The sequence below is a fragment of the Numida meleagris genome, chromosome 5, assembly GCF_002078875.1.
Source record: "Numida meleagris isolate 19003 breed g44 Domestic line chromosome 5, NumMel1.0, whole genome shotgun sequence".
In the NCBI taxonomy this organism is placed as follows: domain Eukaryota; kingdom Metazoa; phylum Chordata; class Aves; order Galliformes; family Numididae; genus Numida; species Numida meleagris.
The window spans coordinates 66,074,223-66,092,526 of NC_034413.1; the positions used below are offsets into that span (position 1 = coordinate 66,074,223).

Consider the following 18,304-nt stretch of genomic DNA (forward strand, 5'->3'; position numbering starts at 1 on the left):
CCCTCCGCCGCAGCGGGGCCTCCCCGGGGCGGTGCGGGGAAGAGGGGCTCCGGTCCGGCCCCGCGGAGCGCCCCGTGCTGGCTTTGTGTGTGCACCTATGGGATCCGTGCGTGAGGTTGTGGCGTGAATGCGGGCCCCCTCCCGGCGTGCGGTGCGAAGCCGTCCTGCCGGGAAGTTCCCGTCTTGCAGCAACAGCTGGGGTTGGGGTGCTGAAAAACTTGTGCAGATGAATAACAGCGAAGGTTGACCCGGCGGTGCGGCGTGCCCCGTCTTACACATGGGCAGGAAGTGCGGATGAGCGGGGCTGGGTTTCACCTGGTGATGTCATCTTCTGAAATCCGCCGGGCTCCGGTGAATCAGTGCATCATCTGGACGCTGAGCGTAAGAGGAGCAGAGGAGGGAAACGAGGAGGCAGAACTGAAACAAAACAGCACAGCGCTCCTGCGGCGCTCAGCCCTCAGCCGCAGCGTAGCAGGCACAGTTGTGCAATTAAAAAGGTGGCTGCGCTTCAGGAAGATGTCCTTAACTTCTGACACAGTGTTAGGAGGTGCAGAAATAGCGTTTGAACAAAAAGGATTGTTTCCAGCCTCCTGCCAGGAAGCGCTGTGGGACTCCAGCTGGGTCGTTCCTTGTTCTTATCAGTTCTGCAGAACGCATTATTTTGATAGCTATTCCATATGGTTGGGAGTTGGTGCCACAGCAGTGCTGGAGCTGAGCTCTTTGTATGGCTGCTCAGGTGCTTTGTTTCACTGCTTTGGGACAAACACCACCAAATTTCTTCATTTTTCAGTTTCTACTGAAATTTTTATTTCTGGAAGTAAAAAAAAAAAAAATCCCTTTATAAAGGCATACTGTTACCAATCCTTGCTGTATCTGTAAAGTAAAAGTACTTTAAAATACCGTGAAGTATTTTACTTGGTTTCTCTACCTGGTCCTTCTGGCATGTATAACTGGGACAAACCTGGATGCTTGTGAAGGATTTCCAGCGTGTGCCCTCTGTACCTTCCCTAATTGGCTATTTGCTCTAGAGAGGTAAAGTCAAAATGAGATGATTGCTTTTAATTAGAGTATCAACCTGATACTTGAAGATTTTATGGGCACAGAATACTGTGAAAAACGTCAGTGTCGTGTCATTCTCTCCTACATGTCTTTTTAAGTCACTACATGCACTAAAGTACTTTGTCTTCTTGGGAATCGCAGTTGGTGGAGGTGGTTAAGGAAGCACCAAATCAGCTAATGGGCTGCACAGTCAATGATGGGGTAGTGTAACAATACACTGATATATCAACTTGTGTGAATTGCATGGTTTTGGAAGTCCATTATTGCAGTGAAGTTGGAGGGACATGCAGCCCTCTCCTAACTCTGCAGGGATCTTCATGCTGAAGAGGAAGTAAAACCCAATAACAAAACACTCTGTTTGGTCATGTCTTCCATTCCCTGTTTTTGAGGGTAAAGTAGGAGACCCTTGCCTTACTGGTTATCTGATATTTTGGTACTGTTGTTCCTGGCTTGAGGTTGCGATACAGTTCTGCTTCATCCTGTCAGAGATGGCTTTTCAAGAGGTTTCCATATCACTGCTTGTGGTTCTTTCCTCCCTCTTTAAAGTACCGATGTATTCACAACAGATTTCTTTTTCTGCTTTGGTTTCTTGAGAAACTTCCCAGTCTGTTTCCATATGGCTCTTTGTCCCACCCATCCCAAAAGGAATTTCACTGGAACCCTACCTTCAAATGAAAAGAGGAAATCTCTGTGTAGTTTGTGCTTGATTAATTAAGGAGAGAACTGGTGCAGCTATGTGAGGTGGGGAGGAAGGTTCATAATGGCAGTTTTCTTATCATAGTTTCTGAGAGAGGGTGGCCCCTTGCCATTGTTCAGTGGCTTTAAGTAGCATGTGTACTATGTTATATAGTGCGTGTATTGTGGTGTAAAAAGGCTTCAGTTTTCGTCATGCTTTTAGCTGTTCAACCTGTGTGGTTTGGCTGAACTTTGGCAGGACTGTGTTCAGTATTGGAACAAACTTGAGTGAAAAAGCCCTCAACTTTCATGATACTGTTTTACTTGTTTAATAGCTCGCCTCTGTGGTTTTGGTAACCGGGTTTAAATTTATTGTTTGTCGGTTATAAAGGTTTTTATATGTTCTTTGTCTGCATGCTTGCAAAGAGATTCCTTGTATCTCTCAATGTTCTTTTACCAGTGTTTGCATGAAGCATTTAGGAAATGTAACAGAAAGTGAGATACTCCTGCTCTTTCACAGACTCATTAGCATGGAATAATCTAGAGAGATCACACATACGTATTCCCTGAATTACCTGAGTTACTTACTTGTGATGCTACCTTGCATCTCCCAAAAGCCATTTATCATTTTTTGTGAAAAATGTTACGTTTGCTGTTCTTCATTGGTTATTACTCTCTTTCTTTCTGTGGAAGTCCTCAACAAAAGTGACACAAACCAAATTTAGTATGTTGTCCTGCTTCACAGTCGGAGAATCTGCCAGTTGCTTCAGTGGAAAAAAGCTGTCTTCTTTTCCATGCTGCTTGTTCAGATGTTAAAGATAAATTAAATGATGTTAAGTGGACTTTGCGTAAAGGTGAATGCTAGGTGAGCAGGGAAGAAGTTTTCTCTGGTGAGTCTTTATAGAAGAGGCTCTTGTACATACTTAGATACTTTTATCCTCTTTTTTTTTTTTTAGCAATAGAAATATCTAATGTGCTCTTCCTTGATTTCATTGCTAAATATACAGAATAAAGCTGGCAGGTTTTATGAACACTTGCAAAATCATGATATACTTTCTGGGAATGTATCTCGGTAAAAAGCTTTAGCTTGCTTAGCTAGTAAGCAGCATTTGAAGCTCAGGTTTGATCTGTTCTCTTGCTATATGATTGCTTTAGAATACACAACTGCTTGGCCTTTAATTAGTGGTACTTTGTGGGTTCAATATTGAACAGTTGGTGTTAAGTCCCATCCACTTTCATGGCAGTCATGTTTGCTCTCTGCACTATATTGTGACCTACCTTCTTGAGTAACTCAAACTTGAATTTATCATTTGACATGTCATTTAAACTTGCTGCTTTATAGAATGAAAAAGTAATTGTGTGCCAGGGAGAATGCGTTAGAGTAGCTCCTGGCTAAGGCAGTGCTGCTTGTGGAGGGAATGTCTCCAGCAGTTGGGAAACTTCCAAAGTTCGCGGGGTTGGAACATCTTGTTGTACCAGCCTGTGTTGTGCTGTGGAGAGGATCTCTGGATGAAACTTGGGAGCCAGGCTTTCTCTTTTCCTTCTTCCTGACTGCTGCTTTAATGCTTATCCCCTCCCAGGAGCTCTCATACCAGTTGGTCAAGTCACTTGCAAGTCAGTTGGTATGCAAGGCTACAAATGGAGATGAAGGGAATCGGGGGGAAGCAATAACTTGCACTTGATTTATTTGAAATGCCTTGTTCTGTTGTGTATTAAATGTTTGGGAAATTAATTATGTTTGGGTGTTGAAGGGTTTGAGGTTAGTTGCCTTAAACTCAGCTGTTGCTTCCTGAACAGCTGAAATTTCATGTAGAAACAACTCTTTCTGGCCTGAGGAATAGCTGCTGTAACTTTCTCCTCTGGTGTCATACTTTCTGATTCTCTGTTCCATGTTGACTTCTTCTTTGGAAAACTACATTTCCCAGCAGTTTTATTCCTGGCTTGCTTTATTTGTATTCAGTTTCTAATTGACGGATCTGTTTTCTCCATTAGCATTGCCTGTAGCCTCTGAAGGATGATCGCTTGCAATATTATTAAAAAAAAAAACAAAAACAAAAACCCACTGCTTTCAGTTGAAAAGCATTTGGAATAAGAGTCATTTGTTGTTTTGAGCACTTAGTGTATGGGTGCAATGATTCGTATTAGCTAATGATTTCTTAAAATTCTTTGGAGCAAGGACTTGTTGACTGTCCACAGCGTTTAACACAGTAAGGCTCTGAATTGCTTCATCTGTAGACATTACCTCAGCAACAAAACAGTTCTCTTTTAAAACTGAAGAAAGTAGCACCAAACAGATGGATTCTTTGGTAACTAGGTTTATTTTCAGTCAATTGTTTGTAATCGAAACTCTTGGAGATAAAAATCAGTAGAACTGTTTTGTAATGAATTTAACAAACAAGTGCTTAATATAGTTTGCCTTAACTTCTGGGCTGGAGTAATATAACATTAAACATCTTTAACTGCTTTTAGTGAGCATCATGTTTACTGGCCACACTGAGACTTACATATCAAACTGAATAACTGTTCTTGTGAAAGAGGACAAAATATAGTCCTTCCAACTCATGTCATGTCTCTGATGTGTGGGAAGATAATTCCAGCAGTTAATTGCATACAACTACATTTATATTGTCATCTAATCTAAAAACACCTAATTTTAGGTGTTTTTTTCCTATGCAGTCAGAAACTTCTGTTTGCACTGCATTAACTCATTTAAAGACTTCCAAAACTGAAGTGGTATCAATCAAATGTTAGACCAGAAACCAAATTATCTGAAATCTCTACTTAGCTTCTTTGGGTAATTGTGGGTTGATGCATAGCAAGCACACTGCTGTAGTGAGCATTGAAGTTGATGTGAGCTTACTGTTAGGGCTGGTGGTGTGTTTGGTGTATGTGGTTTCAGAGGAATAGATTGAGTGTAACCTAGTTTTGATCTGTGCAGAATCTGCCAGTGTAGGCTTTGGTAGTTCTGTGCATGTAGGAAATGAACTTCTGGTGTTAAAAAGGAAGAATCTTTATGTTGGAATGGTTGATACCATTTGTGTAATTATTATTTTTTTTAAATTAAAAATCCAAAAGCGCTGGGCATGTGGTTGACCTGAGAAAAGAGGTACGGCAAATATTTATACTGTAACGTCCCGGAGAAGCTCTTGTAATGTTTATGGCAAAATGTGTCTATTTGCAAGGTGTCTATGTTGATCTTAGCTGACTTCTTGATCTCCTGGTAGCAAATGCCGTGTTTTCCTTTTCTGTGAAAGCAGTTTTGTGGAGTTGCTGGGTGGTTGAGGAGGCCTGTTTGGGTGACTCAGGGTGGGGTTACCTCAGGCGTGGATAGGCAGAAGGCAGCTTTGCTTCCAGCCTTTGTGAAGATGGAAGCAAACCGACTTGTTGAGACTTGTGGAGGCCTTCTTAGGCCCAGCTGTTCGAGGGTGAGAGTCGAGCAAGAAGGGGGATTTGACTTCAGGTGAGTTAGAGGGCCATTGTGTCCAGGTCGGCAGCCTGCTGGCCAGAAGCCATGCCTCCAGCAGTGCAGCTGGCCGCAGTGGTAGTTAGCAGCGTTCTGAATGAGCATGTTTCCCACAGCAGCTTCGCAAAGGCAGCTGAAGATGTTTTCGATAAGTGAGCAAGCTTGATCTGATTGAACTTGCTGCCTTTTGTCGTCCCAGTTGCTCTTGTCAAACTGAGATCTGCTTCACCATGCCCGGATAAGCCCCGCCACCCCAGCGGCTCTGAAGCAGCCTTTGTTGTGTGCCTTATTGCTGCTTTTAACCATCAGGAAAACAATCTGTGTAGGGGAACAAATGATGGTGTGAGGAGGTGAAAAAAAGCGAGCAAACATCCTGCTTAGCAAGGGGTGAGTAAGATCTAATGTATTCACACTTCAGTCACTAGGGCTTTTTGCAAGACAGCGTTTTTCCTATTGCTCTGAATGTAGTCCTAGGCTTCAGTTCTAATCCTCAAATATCTTGCAGAGATTTTCTTCAATTGAGCAGATGATGTTTTAGCCTTCTGGGGGGAGGGTTCTCTAGCAGGAGAGACTGATCTGGGCTGTCCCCTGCTTCCTTTCCCTCAGCCCTAGATAAGTGGCCTGCAGCTGGAGAAGCCATGGGGCTCAGTGTTGTAAAGCCCGAGCAGTTGTTGTTAAGTGGTCATTTCTTGTGAGGCTGCAAATGGCTCAATGGAAATTGAAAGCTGTAGGAAAATTCTAGCAACTTTTAAAGAAATAACCCTTGTGAGGGAAAAGAAAAAGTGAATGCTGCTTTGCGAAACAGCAATTAATCAGGTTGTTTCTGAAACAGCTGAGTAGGGAAGATTGTGTACTTGTATTTGAGCTTTGGGAACCAGCCTCCACAGGTTAAGAACTTGTAGGATTTTTTTAGCTGTGTGATCATGTTGACATCTGTCTCAGACTGTTTCAAGTTCTGTTGGTAATGATGTCTTTCACCAGATGTGTCCACACTGCTATGCTTTCAGAGATTTCTACTTCGTAGTCACCAGGGCAAGTGAATGTGCATCTCTCCTCTTGAGCTGCCTGCCTTTGCTGTGGTGCTGCCTAATCAGATGCTGTGGGTGACTTCTGATAGCCAGTCCGCTGAAATTAATTCTATTTCGAGGCTGTTTAGGTGAGCTAGCATCAAGTGCAGTCTAGTTCTCTGACAGAATTTTCTTTTGGTGTTTGGAAGTCAACGTGTTGGGGTTTTTTGTTCAGTTTCCTAGCATATAAATGTAAGTTGTTGCTCTTTCCACAGAACGTAATATTCTTTGTGACTGCTTTGGTATGAGATGAGCTGTGCCTCTTCGAGCATTTCCGCGGTACAGCTGTGTATGCAGATCTGTTCGCTTTTTGCTGCGATAGGTAACAGGGAAGTGAATGATCAAAAACCCCATCTGATAACATTTGTAAGCATAAGCTTTTGGCTACTGAAAGCAATTGTTAGTATCTCGGTGTGAATTTTCCAGGTAGTAACAATCTGCAGAGGTTAGTGAGCAGAGCGTTAGGCTGCTGTTGCTCTGTACAACTCCTCTGTAGCAAATGAAAGCACCTGTCTCCAAAGTGTGGAGTACAATGCTTTGTGCTCATCCACTTAATCGAAAAAAAGACACCCTCCCCATCCTTGACCCTTAACGAACTAAATCTTCCAAAGGAGGCTGCTTTTGTTATCCAAGAAAGAAAATCGAGGTTACTGCATTCAATTTGGTAAATTCTTGATTGCGTCTAACTGAGGTATCTGGAAAAAATAGTAATTCTTCTTTTAATGTGCTTTCACGTGCCGGTGATTTAAGTAAGAGAAATGGAGTGAAACTAAAGGAGAAAGATCTCTTTGGCTGTATACCATGGGGGGAAAAAGTGACAGCAGTAGATTATTGGAATAGAATACCTTCCCGAGAGGAGGAGTGGTGGAAATGCCAGTATTTTGGATGCCATAAAACTAGACTAAAATGAAACTGAAGTGCTGTAAGAAACATTTTTGCATTTCTTCTCCAGGGAAACGTATAGATGAGTCCTGCAGGGAATAGTCTAGGTTATCTAATATGGAACACTGTTGGTTTCCTATATTGTGGAACAGTAACGCAAGACTAATGCTGAGGGATTTTTATTTATAAGCTTGGCTGATGTAAACTAGACAGAGTTCAAACTCTGCTGGGTACTGTTTCCTTGTGGCTGAAGGAAAATCATCTGTATATTTCAGAAGCTTAAGCAGAGAAAGAAACTTCAGAGGCAAAGCCTGTAAGTGACACCTACTCAGCTTTAGTTTTTACAACTAATAGTATAATCCTGTGAAATTTGAACTGCCGTCTTCAGTACTGTCATTCACAGTTGCAAAACCATCCTCTAGCGGAGCTGTGTGTGTTGCATGTGCTCGGTTTCGCCTTGCTGGGGCTTCTGCTGTAGCCACCTCGAGGATGTGCTTTTAAACTCTGATGTCTCAGCTGAGGCTATTTTAAGATGTTTCTGACCCCAGCTGTCTGTCCTCTTTCTTTGCTGGAGTTGAGTGTCCCTGGCATAGGGTAGCAGGGGGATGTATATGTGGTTTCTCAGCTGTCACAAGCCTGGCCAGGGCACTGGTTTTTCTCTCTGGAGTTACCGGTCAGCTCATGGTGTGGGTACTGGTGGATGGTGGTGGTGAGACCTTACACCAAAGCAGCTAGAGCTTGTGATTCATGCCCCTAAGCTGGTTTAGGCTTGTGTGATTTGTGAGTAAATACATGCTTAAAGTAAGCATTTCTAGTATTGTGTTCTATAAACCCTCTTCCTTCTAACTGTTAAGACCTTGCACTTCTTCAGTAAGTCTCCATAGGGTTTCTCTGTGTGTAACCCAGCTGCTGTTCCCTTCTGCTTGCCCTGAAAAGGAAACTTGTGTGTTAGAATTGCTACAAACAACGTAAGATCTAGTATATGCTCCATTGACAGCTTCGATGTGAAGGAGGTGGGAATATATAAATGCGTACATACACATTAACGTGTGTGTGTATATATGTATGTATATCAAAAAACCTGCAGCTAAGTATTAGAAATTCTGTGCACTCAAATGCAGCAGTGATAGAGATTAGATTCAATAAATATTAAACACTATATTTAAATAATCTTCTAGGTATATCCTGAGTCTATTTTCAGAGACGTAAATGATGACACTGAATAAATTGGAAAACTGCCTAAGCTAAATAGATCCTTCAAGTGTCTGTTATTGTGCTGTGTATCATCCAGCAGAAAATTTGGTTATACAGTACAGTTAGCTGTATAGGAAATATGTAGCAATCTTTTATAATGCTCAATCGTGAGGAATTGCAAATCCTGCCAATTAAGAACAATTCTGTCTTTTACCAAGTTTTCTTTCTACTTCTAATGTCTTATGAATTTTCCTAAGCATAATCAGCTTACAAGTACAACTCTTACACAGGAAAAAAAAAATATATATTCTCTCTTCCACTGAATGATACTTTTAAGTCTCTGAGATCTGGAGAGGAAGATGTTTCTTGTGGATTTGAGTGGTGTTCAAGCCAGCGAAGCAGCTCCAGGAGTTCCATGCCTCACTGGGATAAGCCTCTACCCAGCTGATCGAGGTTCTTACACCAGTACTTATGCACCGAGCTGGAGGGAGCATGGCTCTATCAGTTGTAACCCTGATATACCTGGCCAGGTGGCCGCATCCTTTGGTTTTTAAGTTGATAGAATTGTGAGAGTCGTCTGGAGCATCAGACCAGGGAATCAGATGGAAATTCAAACAGTACTTCGTCTGGGGCCTTAAAAAGTCTTTCCCTTCAGATGTGACTGTTCCGCTTTGGTTCATTTCTGTTTCTTCCACCTTTGAGTCCGGGTTTGTATTTTCTCTTACCCAAGTACTGCTAGAGTGAATGTTAATGCAATTTGATATGTTCCCATGGATTTCCCTTCAAATTGAAAAAGTGTCTCTTGAAAAATGAATCCTAGGAACTCCTTATTCACTGGTGATATTTCCTCAAATTAAACTGAAAGTAGTATCTCTGTAGCTAGAGCAGGTTTATTTAGATTAGATATTAGAAAGAAATTCTTTACCGTGAGGGTGGTGAGACGCTGACCAAGTTGCCCAGGGAGGTTGTGGATGCCCCCTCCCTGGAAGCATTCAAGGCCAGGCTGGAAGGGGCTGTGAGCAGCCTGGTCTAGAGGGAGGTGTCCCTGCCTATAGCAGGGGGTTGGAACTAGATGACCTTAAAGGTCCCTTCCAACCCAAACCATTCTATGATTTTTGAATGGGTTTCTGGAAGCTGATTTTATTGATTAGAAGACTTGCCACCTTAAATTAAATAAAAACAAGAAAACCGCACAATTTTGGTGGTAGGAGTAGACAAATTATATGCGGATTCTGAACTACCTATTTACTTGGAATAAAACGTTGGAGGAACATTGTGTTATTCAGCAGCTAACCTTCAGAAAGTAGGGTGTTTGCTTTTTTTTTTTTTAAATCAGTCAATGATGAAATATCAGTATTTCCAAAGGGGGGGAAGTTCATCACAGCTTTGCATTCCTTGAGAAGTTCAGCCTCTCACAGGAAAGACTGGCCATTCAAATAAAACATTCAAGAGATGGATGTGGGATTTGTTGGCATGCTCATTTATTAGACTTTCCTTAGTGATTGCTAAATAATCCTAATGTTGGTCACTCTGAGACAGAAAGTAACTCTAATTTCTGTTAGCTATTGAATGCTTGAAGTAGTTTGGCTAGAGATATTTGTTTCTGGCAGAGCAGGCTCCTTGGCCTCTTTGTGGGGCATTGTGGAAACTCTGTCCCATGGTGGTTTGGGAGTGCACCGTGACTTTCCTGTTAAATGTTGCATTGTTCTTCGGTCACTGGACAGGACTTGAGAAGAAGCTCATACTGTCCCTGACCAGCTCGTGCTCAGCTCTATCATGCGCTGAGTGCTGAAGTCTTGTCATATGCCAAAATGCAGCCGGGGAGGGAAGTGCTTTGGTCCTGGAGGCCGAAACCTTTGCCAGAAGGAATAGCAAAGAAGAGCCAGGGAAGGATTGCCCTTCCAGCTCACAGTGTGCTTTCCACCAGGAGATGGAGTCATCAATTTGTTTGGTGAACTGATCTGTGGTTAGGTTCTGGCAGGCAGGGTAGAATTCTAGCGTCTGTTGGATGCCCTGTGGAAAGCAGTTTGTCTGTCCAGTTCTGCCAGTAATTTGTTGGCTAATACTTTATTGAAATAGAAAGATAAAACATTGCTGTTGTCGCTACTTGTGCAACAGGTGCACACAAGCACATGTTACTACTACAACTACTCTGATGAAAGAAATATTAGGGCACAGTACTTACACTGAGCTCCCACTGTTACTTGTGAGAGCTGGCAAAAGATCGTGTTAAATGCTTAAGACAATTTTTCAAGTGAGTTTTGAAGTGTTTTGTGGATTTATTATTGAGGGATTAGAGAAATCCTCTACTGATATTTTTCTAGAGCTTTCTTAATGTATTAGTCACTTTTCCAGCATAAAAGCTATTGGTTCCTGAATGAGGTGTAAGACTGAATGTGTTGTTTTGTAGATCAGAAGTTGAAAAGTAACTTTATCTAGGATAATGTTCATAAATAGTGAATTTATGAATACAACTTTGGCAAGGGAAACATGACAGAATGCTTGAAATTTAACATGACATTTGCATATAAGGCATAGAATCATAGAATGGCTTGGGTTGGAAGGGACCTCAAGGATCATCAAGCTCCAACCCCTCTGCTGCAGGCAGGGCCACCAACCTCCACATCTCATGCTAGACCAGGCTGCCCAGGGCCCCATCCAGCCTGGCCTTGAACCCCCTTGATGGGGCATCCACAGCCTCTCTGGGCATCTTTGAAGGTGTCTTCTTAGAAGTTACAGGAAGAAAGAAGAGCTGATACAGTTTTTAATGAAATTCAGTGTAAGTAATTTTTATGGAGGATAGTCAGTCTGTATTTCATTTACACTCCGTGGGCAAATAATAATGGTTGTCAGCTTCAGATAGCTTGAAGCTCAATACAGGTATTTCTTTGAGTAGGCAAGTACTTCAATCGCTAAATGTGCTTTGAGGAATCACTTTTTTTTTCCTCTGCTCACTTGCCCTTTAATGCTCTGCAAGTAGTGCTGAGCTCTGTGGAGTTCTGGGTTTTAGAGAGACTGGTTTATTTGACAGAATGATTAGCAGTTGCCATCAGTACCTTAAGAGGCCAGGAGAAGCGAGAAGCTCGTTATGTTTGGGATGTAAGAGTACAGGTTAAGTAACATATTTTTGAACATCTCTTCCCTTGTTGTGAAGTAAGAGAAAGTAAACTCTCAGAATAAGAGTCATCAATGACTGCTGCATGGCATCAAGTATGGGTATGTAACTTTATTTTAAAAAAGTAAGCTCCTTGATGCATATCAGAAATATACCTATTTTCTATTTTTTTTTTAAAGCCAGAAATTTTTGTCCTTGTTCCCTAAAACTTTTTCATGCTTCCAAGTGAGTGTAATCGTGCATGTTTCTTCCAGTGGCTGGGGAAGTCTTCCTAGCAAAATGGAACTGGTTTGTTAAGCCTTGTCCAGACAGCTATAACATTGCCTGAAAACTTTTGAAGAGCGTTACATGGTAATGTCCTATCACCTTTGATGCTTTGTTCAGGATTACGCGCAGAGGAGTAAACGCAGATTCCAGTGTGAAAATTGTCCCTTTGAGTAAATGGTTTCATCCCGCAGATAACAAGCCTGTCTTCCTGCACTTTATTGATTTAATTCCACCTCGTAATTCTCTGACAGCTTTCGTGAACAACAGCTCTGTCTGTTCGCAGCCATTTGATCTAATAGGCTGTGAGGGGGAATTAGTTCTTGGAAACCTCTTTGAGCTGATGACAATGGCTAATCAATGATTCATAAACACTTTCTTCAAGGTAGTATTTAGTCTTCCCCAAGCAAAGTGTGGTACGTGGAACAAAGGGTGAGCGTGTAGGTGCATCTTTTTATTTCTCACCTTCAGTCTGTCCTTGCAAGGTCCTCTCTTGGTCCTGGTGTCACTATCAGTGGGTGAGGAGCGTGTGGCCACTTGGGTACCAGCACATGGAGGGAGGAAATCCTTCCCCCTTTCCAGACATCTCGGTATGTCAGGATAGCATTCCTGTGGCTCGTTGCTTTCAGCTTGTAGTTTTGGTAAATATCCCTACCACCACCTCCAAATCCTGATTAATCAGTTAGATAAAGTTAATTAAAGAAGATAATCAGTACTGCCGATGGCTTCCCACTGTTCTCTGGCAGTCCTTGGGTATGGCTTGCCAGAGCATCTCCATAGTTCAGTTTGCTGGGCTTGGTTTTTCTTCTTCAAAATTATGCACTCAGGCATATTTAAAAACAGAACAAAACCAAATAAAAAACAATCCACACTCCTAAACTTGGACTCCGGTATATCAGCCTATTCAAAATTCTTATTTTCTGTTCTGCAAAGGCATGTCAGGAGCTCAGGGAAGTCAGTTGCCTACCGCTTATGCAGTAATTAGAAACTTTACGTAGAGCTGAAATTTGTGAATGACTTGAAAAATGTACTTAGTCATGGCTTCTGTCAGAAGCTGTAGTAAATAACAAAAGCCACACAGCAGGTTGGAGCAGTCCCTGAAGCACAAATGCCCAATGTAGAACCAGACGCAGTGACAGACTGACCTGGAAGTGATGGAGTGACAGTTAACCACCTTTACTTAGACCATACGTGTCCTACCCACTAGTTTTATGTTTTTGTTGTGCTTTTTTAGGGTTTTAATAAAAAAAAAAACTTTAGTTACTTATATACATAAACTATATTCTTTATTTTATATTCAGCCTGAGCCGATTCATCTTCACTCCATGTGGCCCAGGCAAACCAAAAGATTGGATACCCGTGATGGAGTTCGTCGAATCATTAGGATTGGAAAAGACCTCTAGGATCATCTAGTCCAGCTGTCAGTGTAAAATCTCAGATGTCAGTTCTCAGTTTGTCAGGCTGATTTGGCTGAGACAGGAGGAAGCAGGTAACTACCAGTAGCTGGCGTGAGGTTACTGGGTGCTTGCTAGAGAGGCTACAATACGGCACGTACTTGAGGCTCTTTTCCATGAAGGGAACCCTTCAAAGCTTCCTGCAAGATTATGGGACTTCTAGGAGCTACCTGGCCTAAAGTACTGAAAGAATTAGGGAGCATACTAGAACTGGGTCAGTCCTGTGCATCTGACAATGAGGAATGGTCTGTATTTCTTCTTGTTCCTTCTTTCATTAACTGTGGAGAATGGAAGAGCAGACAGGTTGAGTGAAGCTGAAGTGAACTCTAAACAAATTCAGGGTATAGTTCTACAGAAAGTCCATCTTAGGGTAATAGCATTGGTTGTTACAGCTAAGTAGGATGTGCTTCCTGAATTAAGGTGATATAAGTACTGAAACGCTTGCTTTATGTAAGGGGAATGTTACATATCCTTTCAAGGATTTTTTTTCTGGATGGCTCTGTCTACAATATGAAAACAAATTATGAATGCGTAAACAAAATCTGTGTAGACACAGCTTATGCAATACATGTGATTCCTACTTTAAAAGGAAACAAAAAAAAACACAAGTTCCATTATCTTAAATTTTCAGTGACTGATTGTCACCAGTTACTGTTTGTGGAAAGCACTAATTAAATACTGAGGGCTGCCATAAATAAGGGCAAGTTTTATTTGGAAAGAGAAGTTCTGCTGCTTACGGGAGGCCTGCTGAATTGTATTTTTGATTACACTTGAACATCTTGGTGATCCGTATCTTGCTGGAGACTTATCCAGTGTGGTTTTTTTTGTCTTTTTGTAGTTGGTTTGTTCACTGAGTTCTGTAAAGAGAGCTGATTATAGCATCTGCTTCCTCATCCGATGAAAGCTGAGAATTGTGTTTTTCCCTGAAGGTTTTATCCGTGCATCATCCAGAGTGATTCTCATGCCAGCAGGCTTTAATGTACGAGAGTAATTCATGTAGTAGGAGAGGTACCAGAAGGACACAAAAGAGACCATCCACTGAGGATCAAAACATGATCTTTTTTTCCCCCATAGTTACAGAAAGCGACCAAATAAATATATATTCATTACTTGTTTTATTTTTTTTTTATTTTAGAAGAATTACTGAAGTTTGAATTGCTATTCAGATACTATAATCTGCAATAAGTGGCAATGTCAAGGGTTCCCACCCCACCTCCTCCTGGGGAGATGTCCAGCGGACCTGTGGCTGAAAGCTGGTGTTACACACAGGTAAATTGCGTGAATTCCAATAGTTTTATTTTCTATTCATAATTACCATTAACCAAAAAAACTCTAAGAACACTGAACTGTGCTGGCAGTTTAGTATTTTCACAGCTGATGGTTGATATGCAAGCTGCAATTGATCGGAATTTTCTACATCTTTTGTTCAGGTTAAAGTAGTAAAATTTTCCTACATGTGGACCATTAATAACTTCAGTTTCTGCCGAGAAGAGATGGGTGAAGTTTTAAAGAGTTCTACGTTTTCATCTGGGCCAAATGACAAAATGAAGTGGTAAGGTCTTCATTCTGGCAACTGTTTTTTTTTAATATTTACTAGCGAAAGTTGCAGATTAAAATTGCAAACAAGTATCAAAACTTTGTTCTTGATGTTTCATTGCAAGTACAGGTTGCTTCTAGTTTCATAGTTTCAACAGTCACTAGGGAAACACTTGTTTTAATAGCATATGTCGTTCTATCCTAAAAAAAAAAAAAGTATCTATAGACTTGAAAATATTCTGTGTATGATTATAAAAGGCACATTTTTCTGCATTTCTTTCAGGTGCCTGAGAGTGAATCCAAAGGGATTAGATGATGAGAGCAAAGACTACTTGTCATTATACTTGCTTTTAGTCAGTTGTCCAAAAAGCGAAGTCAGAGCAAAATTCAAATTTTCACTCCTGAATGCAAAAAGAGAAGAAACTAAAGCAATGGGTAAGAGAATCTTAATGTAGTGCATGAAGATCTATAAGAACATTCCACAGACGGTTAGCTTAGTAATTTAGTTTTGAATTGTTGAACAGAATTTAACTCCGAGGAAACTTGAACATTTCTTCTTTAAGATCCTTTTAGAAACTTAATTAAAAATCTTGTTTCGCACAGTTCTAATCGCTGAGCTATGTTAATTCTATCCTGAGCAGCATAGATTGCAGTGCATTACTAATTTCCATCGCTGTGGATTCTTGTAACCTAACTTTGCTAGCAGGTTATTCTTGGTTCCTGTTAGTAGAGTTGTTTTTTGCTTTTTTCTAACTACAATGAAAGTTAGTGTTTGACTTCCAGATTATGTTATGGTAAACTTTTTTTAGATGCTCCTTTACAATGTTTTCATGTACTTCATCTGATTTGCACTATAATTAGTTTAAAAACATGAGTCAAGTACCCAAGGAACTCGAAGACACTGTAATAATTGATGATTTGATTTAATTGCCTTCGTATTTTCGAACTTACAAGCACAGCCTTCACTGGAAATGCTTTTTGATAAAGCTGGAGTTCTTATGAAAATGTTTCTGAAAGTTGGACTTTTCTTAATGCTAAGCACTATAAGGTCCCTGTAGTGTAGCAGGCTATGGACACTTCAGACTGAGCATTTAGTACAATATTCTAGTGTGTGATAAGAAAAATCATATACTTAGATGGCAGTATGACTTCAGTACGGTACCCTTCAGCCAGATGTAGGATATGAAAAAGATTGTCTCATCTCATTCCCTCTCCCTGCTGTTGAATAAATTTGAGTAAACTTTCTTTTTTTGAGCCTCTTGAAATGAAAGTGTAAGTCCCCTGTCACCTTTCAGGTGCTACCTATTTTTCAAAGCAAAAATTGCATAATTACCTGGAGCTAGCAGGATGTATGAATGCTGTGGGGCATTAAATAGTAGCTGAACAGAGAAGCTATCTTCTAGTCTGCTTGCCAGAACACGAGGTAATGCTCAACTCTACCATCTTCAGTCTGACCTGCAAGTCTGATGTAGGTCAACAATTTAATGCAAGTTTTCTTTCCCCTCTTGTACTGCAAGGCTTTTTTTTTTTTGAACATCTGTCATTCTTCAGTACTTACCTTCAAAGTCTTCAGGAGGGTTTGTTTTGTTTGGGGTTTTTTAGTTAATGTTTTTGTGTAGCTCTGTAGCTTTCAATCTCTAATTTGCCTTTATTTCTTTGCATATTGGGTCTTAATGTTTTGGTTGAAGAAGGCAATTCCGTGCTACTTTCTCCTAATGGGACTAGATCCACTTGTAATCATGAATGTAAATCGACAAAGCTGAGTGCAAATCTGAATGCATGAATTTTGGGAGTAGATGTACAATATCTTGTTCCATATTCATCCACTGATAGGTTTGACTGCTTCAGTCCTTGCAAGACTCACCTCCATGAGGCCAGTGAGTTCTGAGCCCTGCAACTGTACACAGGCCTATATTTCTCCTGTTAACCTCCCCATGCTTTTGTGCATGACTGTGCAGGCACTTGAGAAAGGCACCCAGTTGTGCTCTTTTCAAAGTAAATGTGTGAGAGCTGCCCTAAGTGAGGGCCATTCCGTGTAGGATGGAGGGATCTGAAGATCATTTGCCTAGTGGTATTCTAAATGCTAAAATTCACAAGGTGTTAAGAAAAAAAAAGTACAGTGACTAGATGTCTTCAGTTTCTGCAATAGAAGCAGTCCTGTATTTGGCACTGTAGAAGTTGAACATCTTTTCATCTTGGGAAATTACCAACAGAAATCTTAATTCTTAGACTTCCTAGCCACTTACCATCTGCTCATGGAGATGCTCCATTTTTATATATAACGTGTAGTGGTGCCCAACTTTAGACATCCTTTGTTAATTGATAATTCATGCACAGACTGCTGCTTGGAGCAATTCTTGTATAAAATAGGTAAAACTAACATTTTGACTTCGTTAGAAAGAAGATGCTTTATGCTGTTGTAGTTCTACGGTTTTGTATGTGTAAATGGCATCTGATCTTGTGATTTCAGAGGGTTAACGCTGGCTCTTGCTGCTAGCAGTAGCATCTAAGTCTGCAGAACGAAGCTTTGGACTGAATTTAGAGATTTTTTTTTTTCTTCAGAATAAATTTTGGATTTTGTTTGCTTATTCAGTTTCATGATCTTTGTGAGATTTTTGGGAATTTGGTTTAAAAAAAAAAAAAGTGAGAACGCCGATAGAGATGCCAGAAACCTAAACTGTGTTTTTACAAGGGCAGACAATTTTTTTTCTTGGCGTACAGATTTAAAAACATGAACACTCTTCTACTTTAATTCCCTCATCTCCAGGCCTCACACTGCACTTCAGTAAGTGCATTTGCCATTGCTTCTCTGTTCTACATGGGTTCATACAGCAGGTGAATATTGATACGATACTCACCCAGCTTCTATGGAATTGAAGTCCCTCCTCGTATGAGAGTGTGTGGTGTCTTTTTAAGTTTCAGAATATTAATAATTTCAGAAATACTCTTGCTCTTTTTCTTTTCAACGCTCTTTCTAAATATAACTTCCCATGTTTTACTTCCAAATAAAAATATACAGTGTACTTTCCTGTGGTCGTTTTGTGGAATGAATGACCATCTTACAGCAGACACGCCGTGCGGAATGACTAACCTTAGTGCATGTATTTGCACTAATAGGACCCTGGGAATCCTTTTGTGGGCTGTGAACAATAGAACAGGGAAAACAAAAGGCTTTGTGGTCACAGCAAATTGTTACATTTCAAAAAATAATTAAAAAAATTGTCAACAGAAGTTTTTGCAACCAGAGAAATAGTGGAAAGCTTCGCTTTTTTTTCCACTCTTTTACTCTATTCCAAAATAATTTGAGCTTGGGAAACAAGATTTTCTGTTTCAGGAAGAAGCCAAAATAGATTGTTATGACAACTGCAGAAGTGTTGTCAGCGTGCATTTGCGATGACAAATTCATTGTGATGGTACTTCCCTATGAACAGTTTCTGTTTTGACACTGCGGCTCGGTTAAACTTGAATTGAAAAACTCTGTTGCTGGTTGGTGGCGAAGGTAAATCTGAAGGGATGCTGTGGTTTGAATTGCTGATAGTATAGACTTTTTAGGTGTTAAAGTCTGTTAATATTTCTATTTGACTTGCTTGATTTG

At 40.7% G+C, this 18,304-nt stretch overlaps 1 protein-coding gene across 1 annotated transcript in view; it reads left to right on the forward strand.

Annotated features, from left to right (window-relative positions):
* The window catches only part of SPOPL (speckle type BTB/POZ protein like), a 33,627-nt gene that overhangs the window by 291 nt on the left and 15,032 nt on the right, over positions 1-18,304 (forward strand). The window contains exons 2-4 of the mRNA XM_021398454.1: positions 14,309-14,442; positions 14,604-14,725; positions 14,993-15,144. Of these exons, the coding sequence (XP_021254129.1) occupies positions 14,365-14,442; positions 14,604-14,725; positions 14,993-15,144 (352 nt within the window). The 5' untranslated portion in view covers positions 14,309-14,364. The remainder of the gene's footprint in view (positions 1-14,308; positions 14,443-14,603; positions 14,726-14,992; positions 15,145-18,304) is intronic.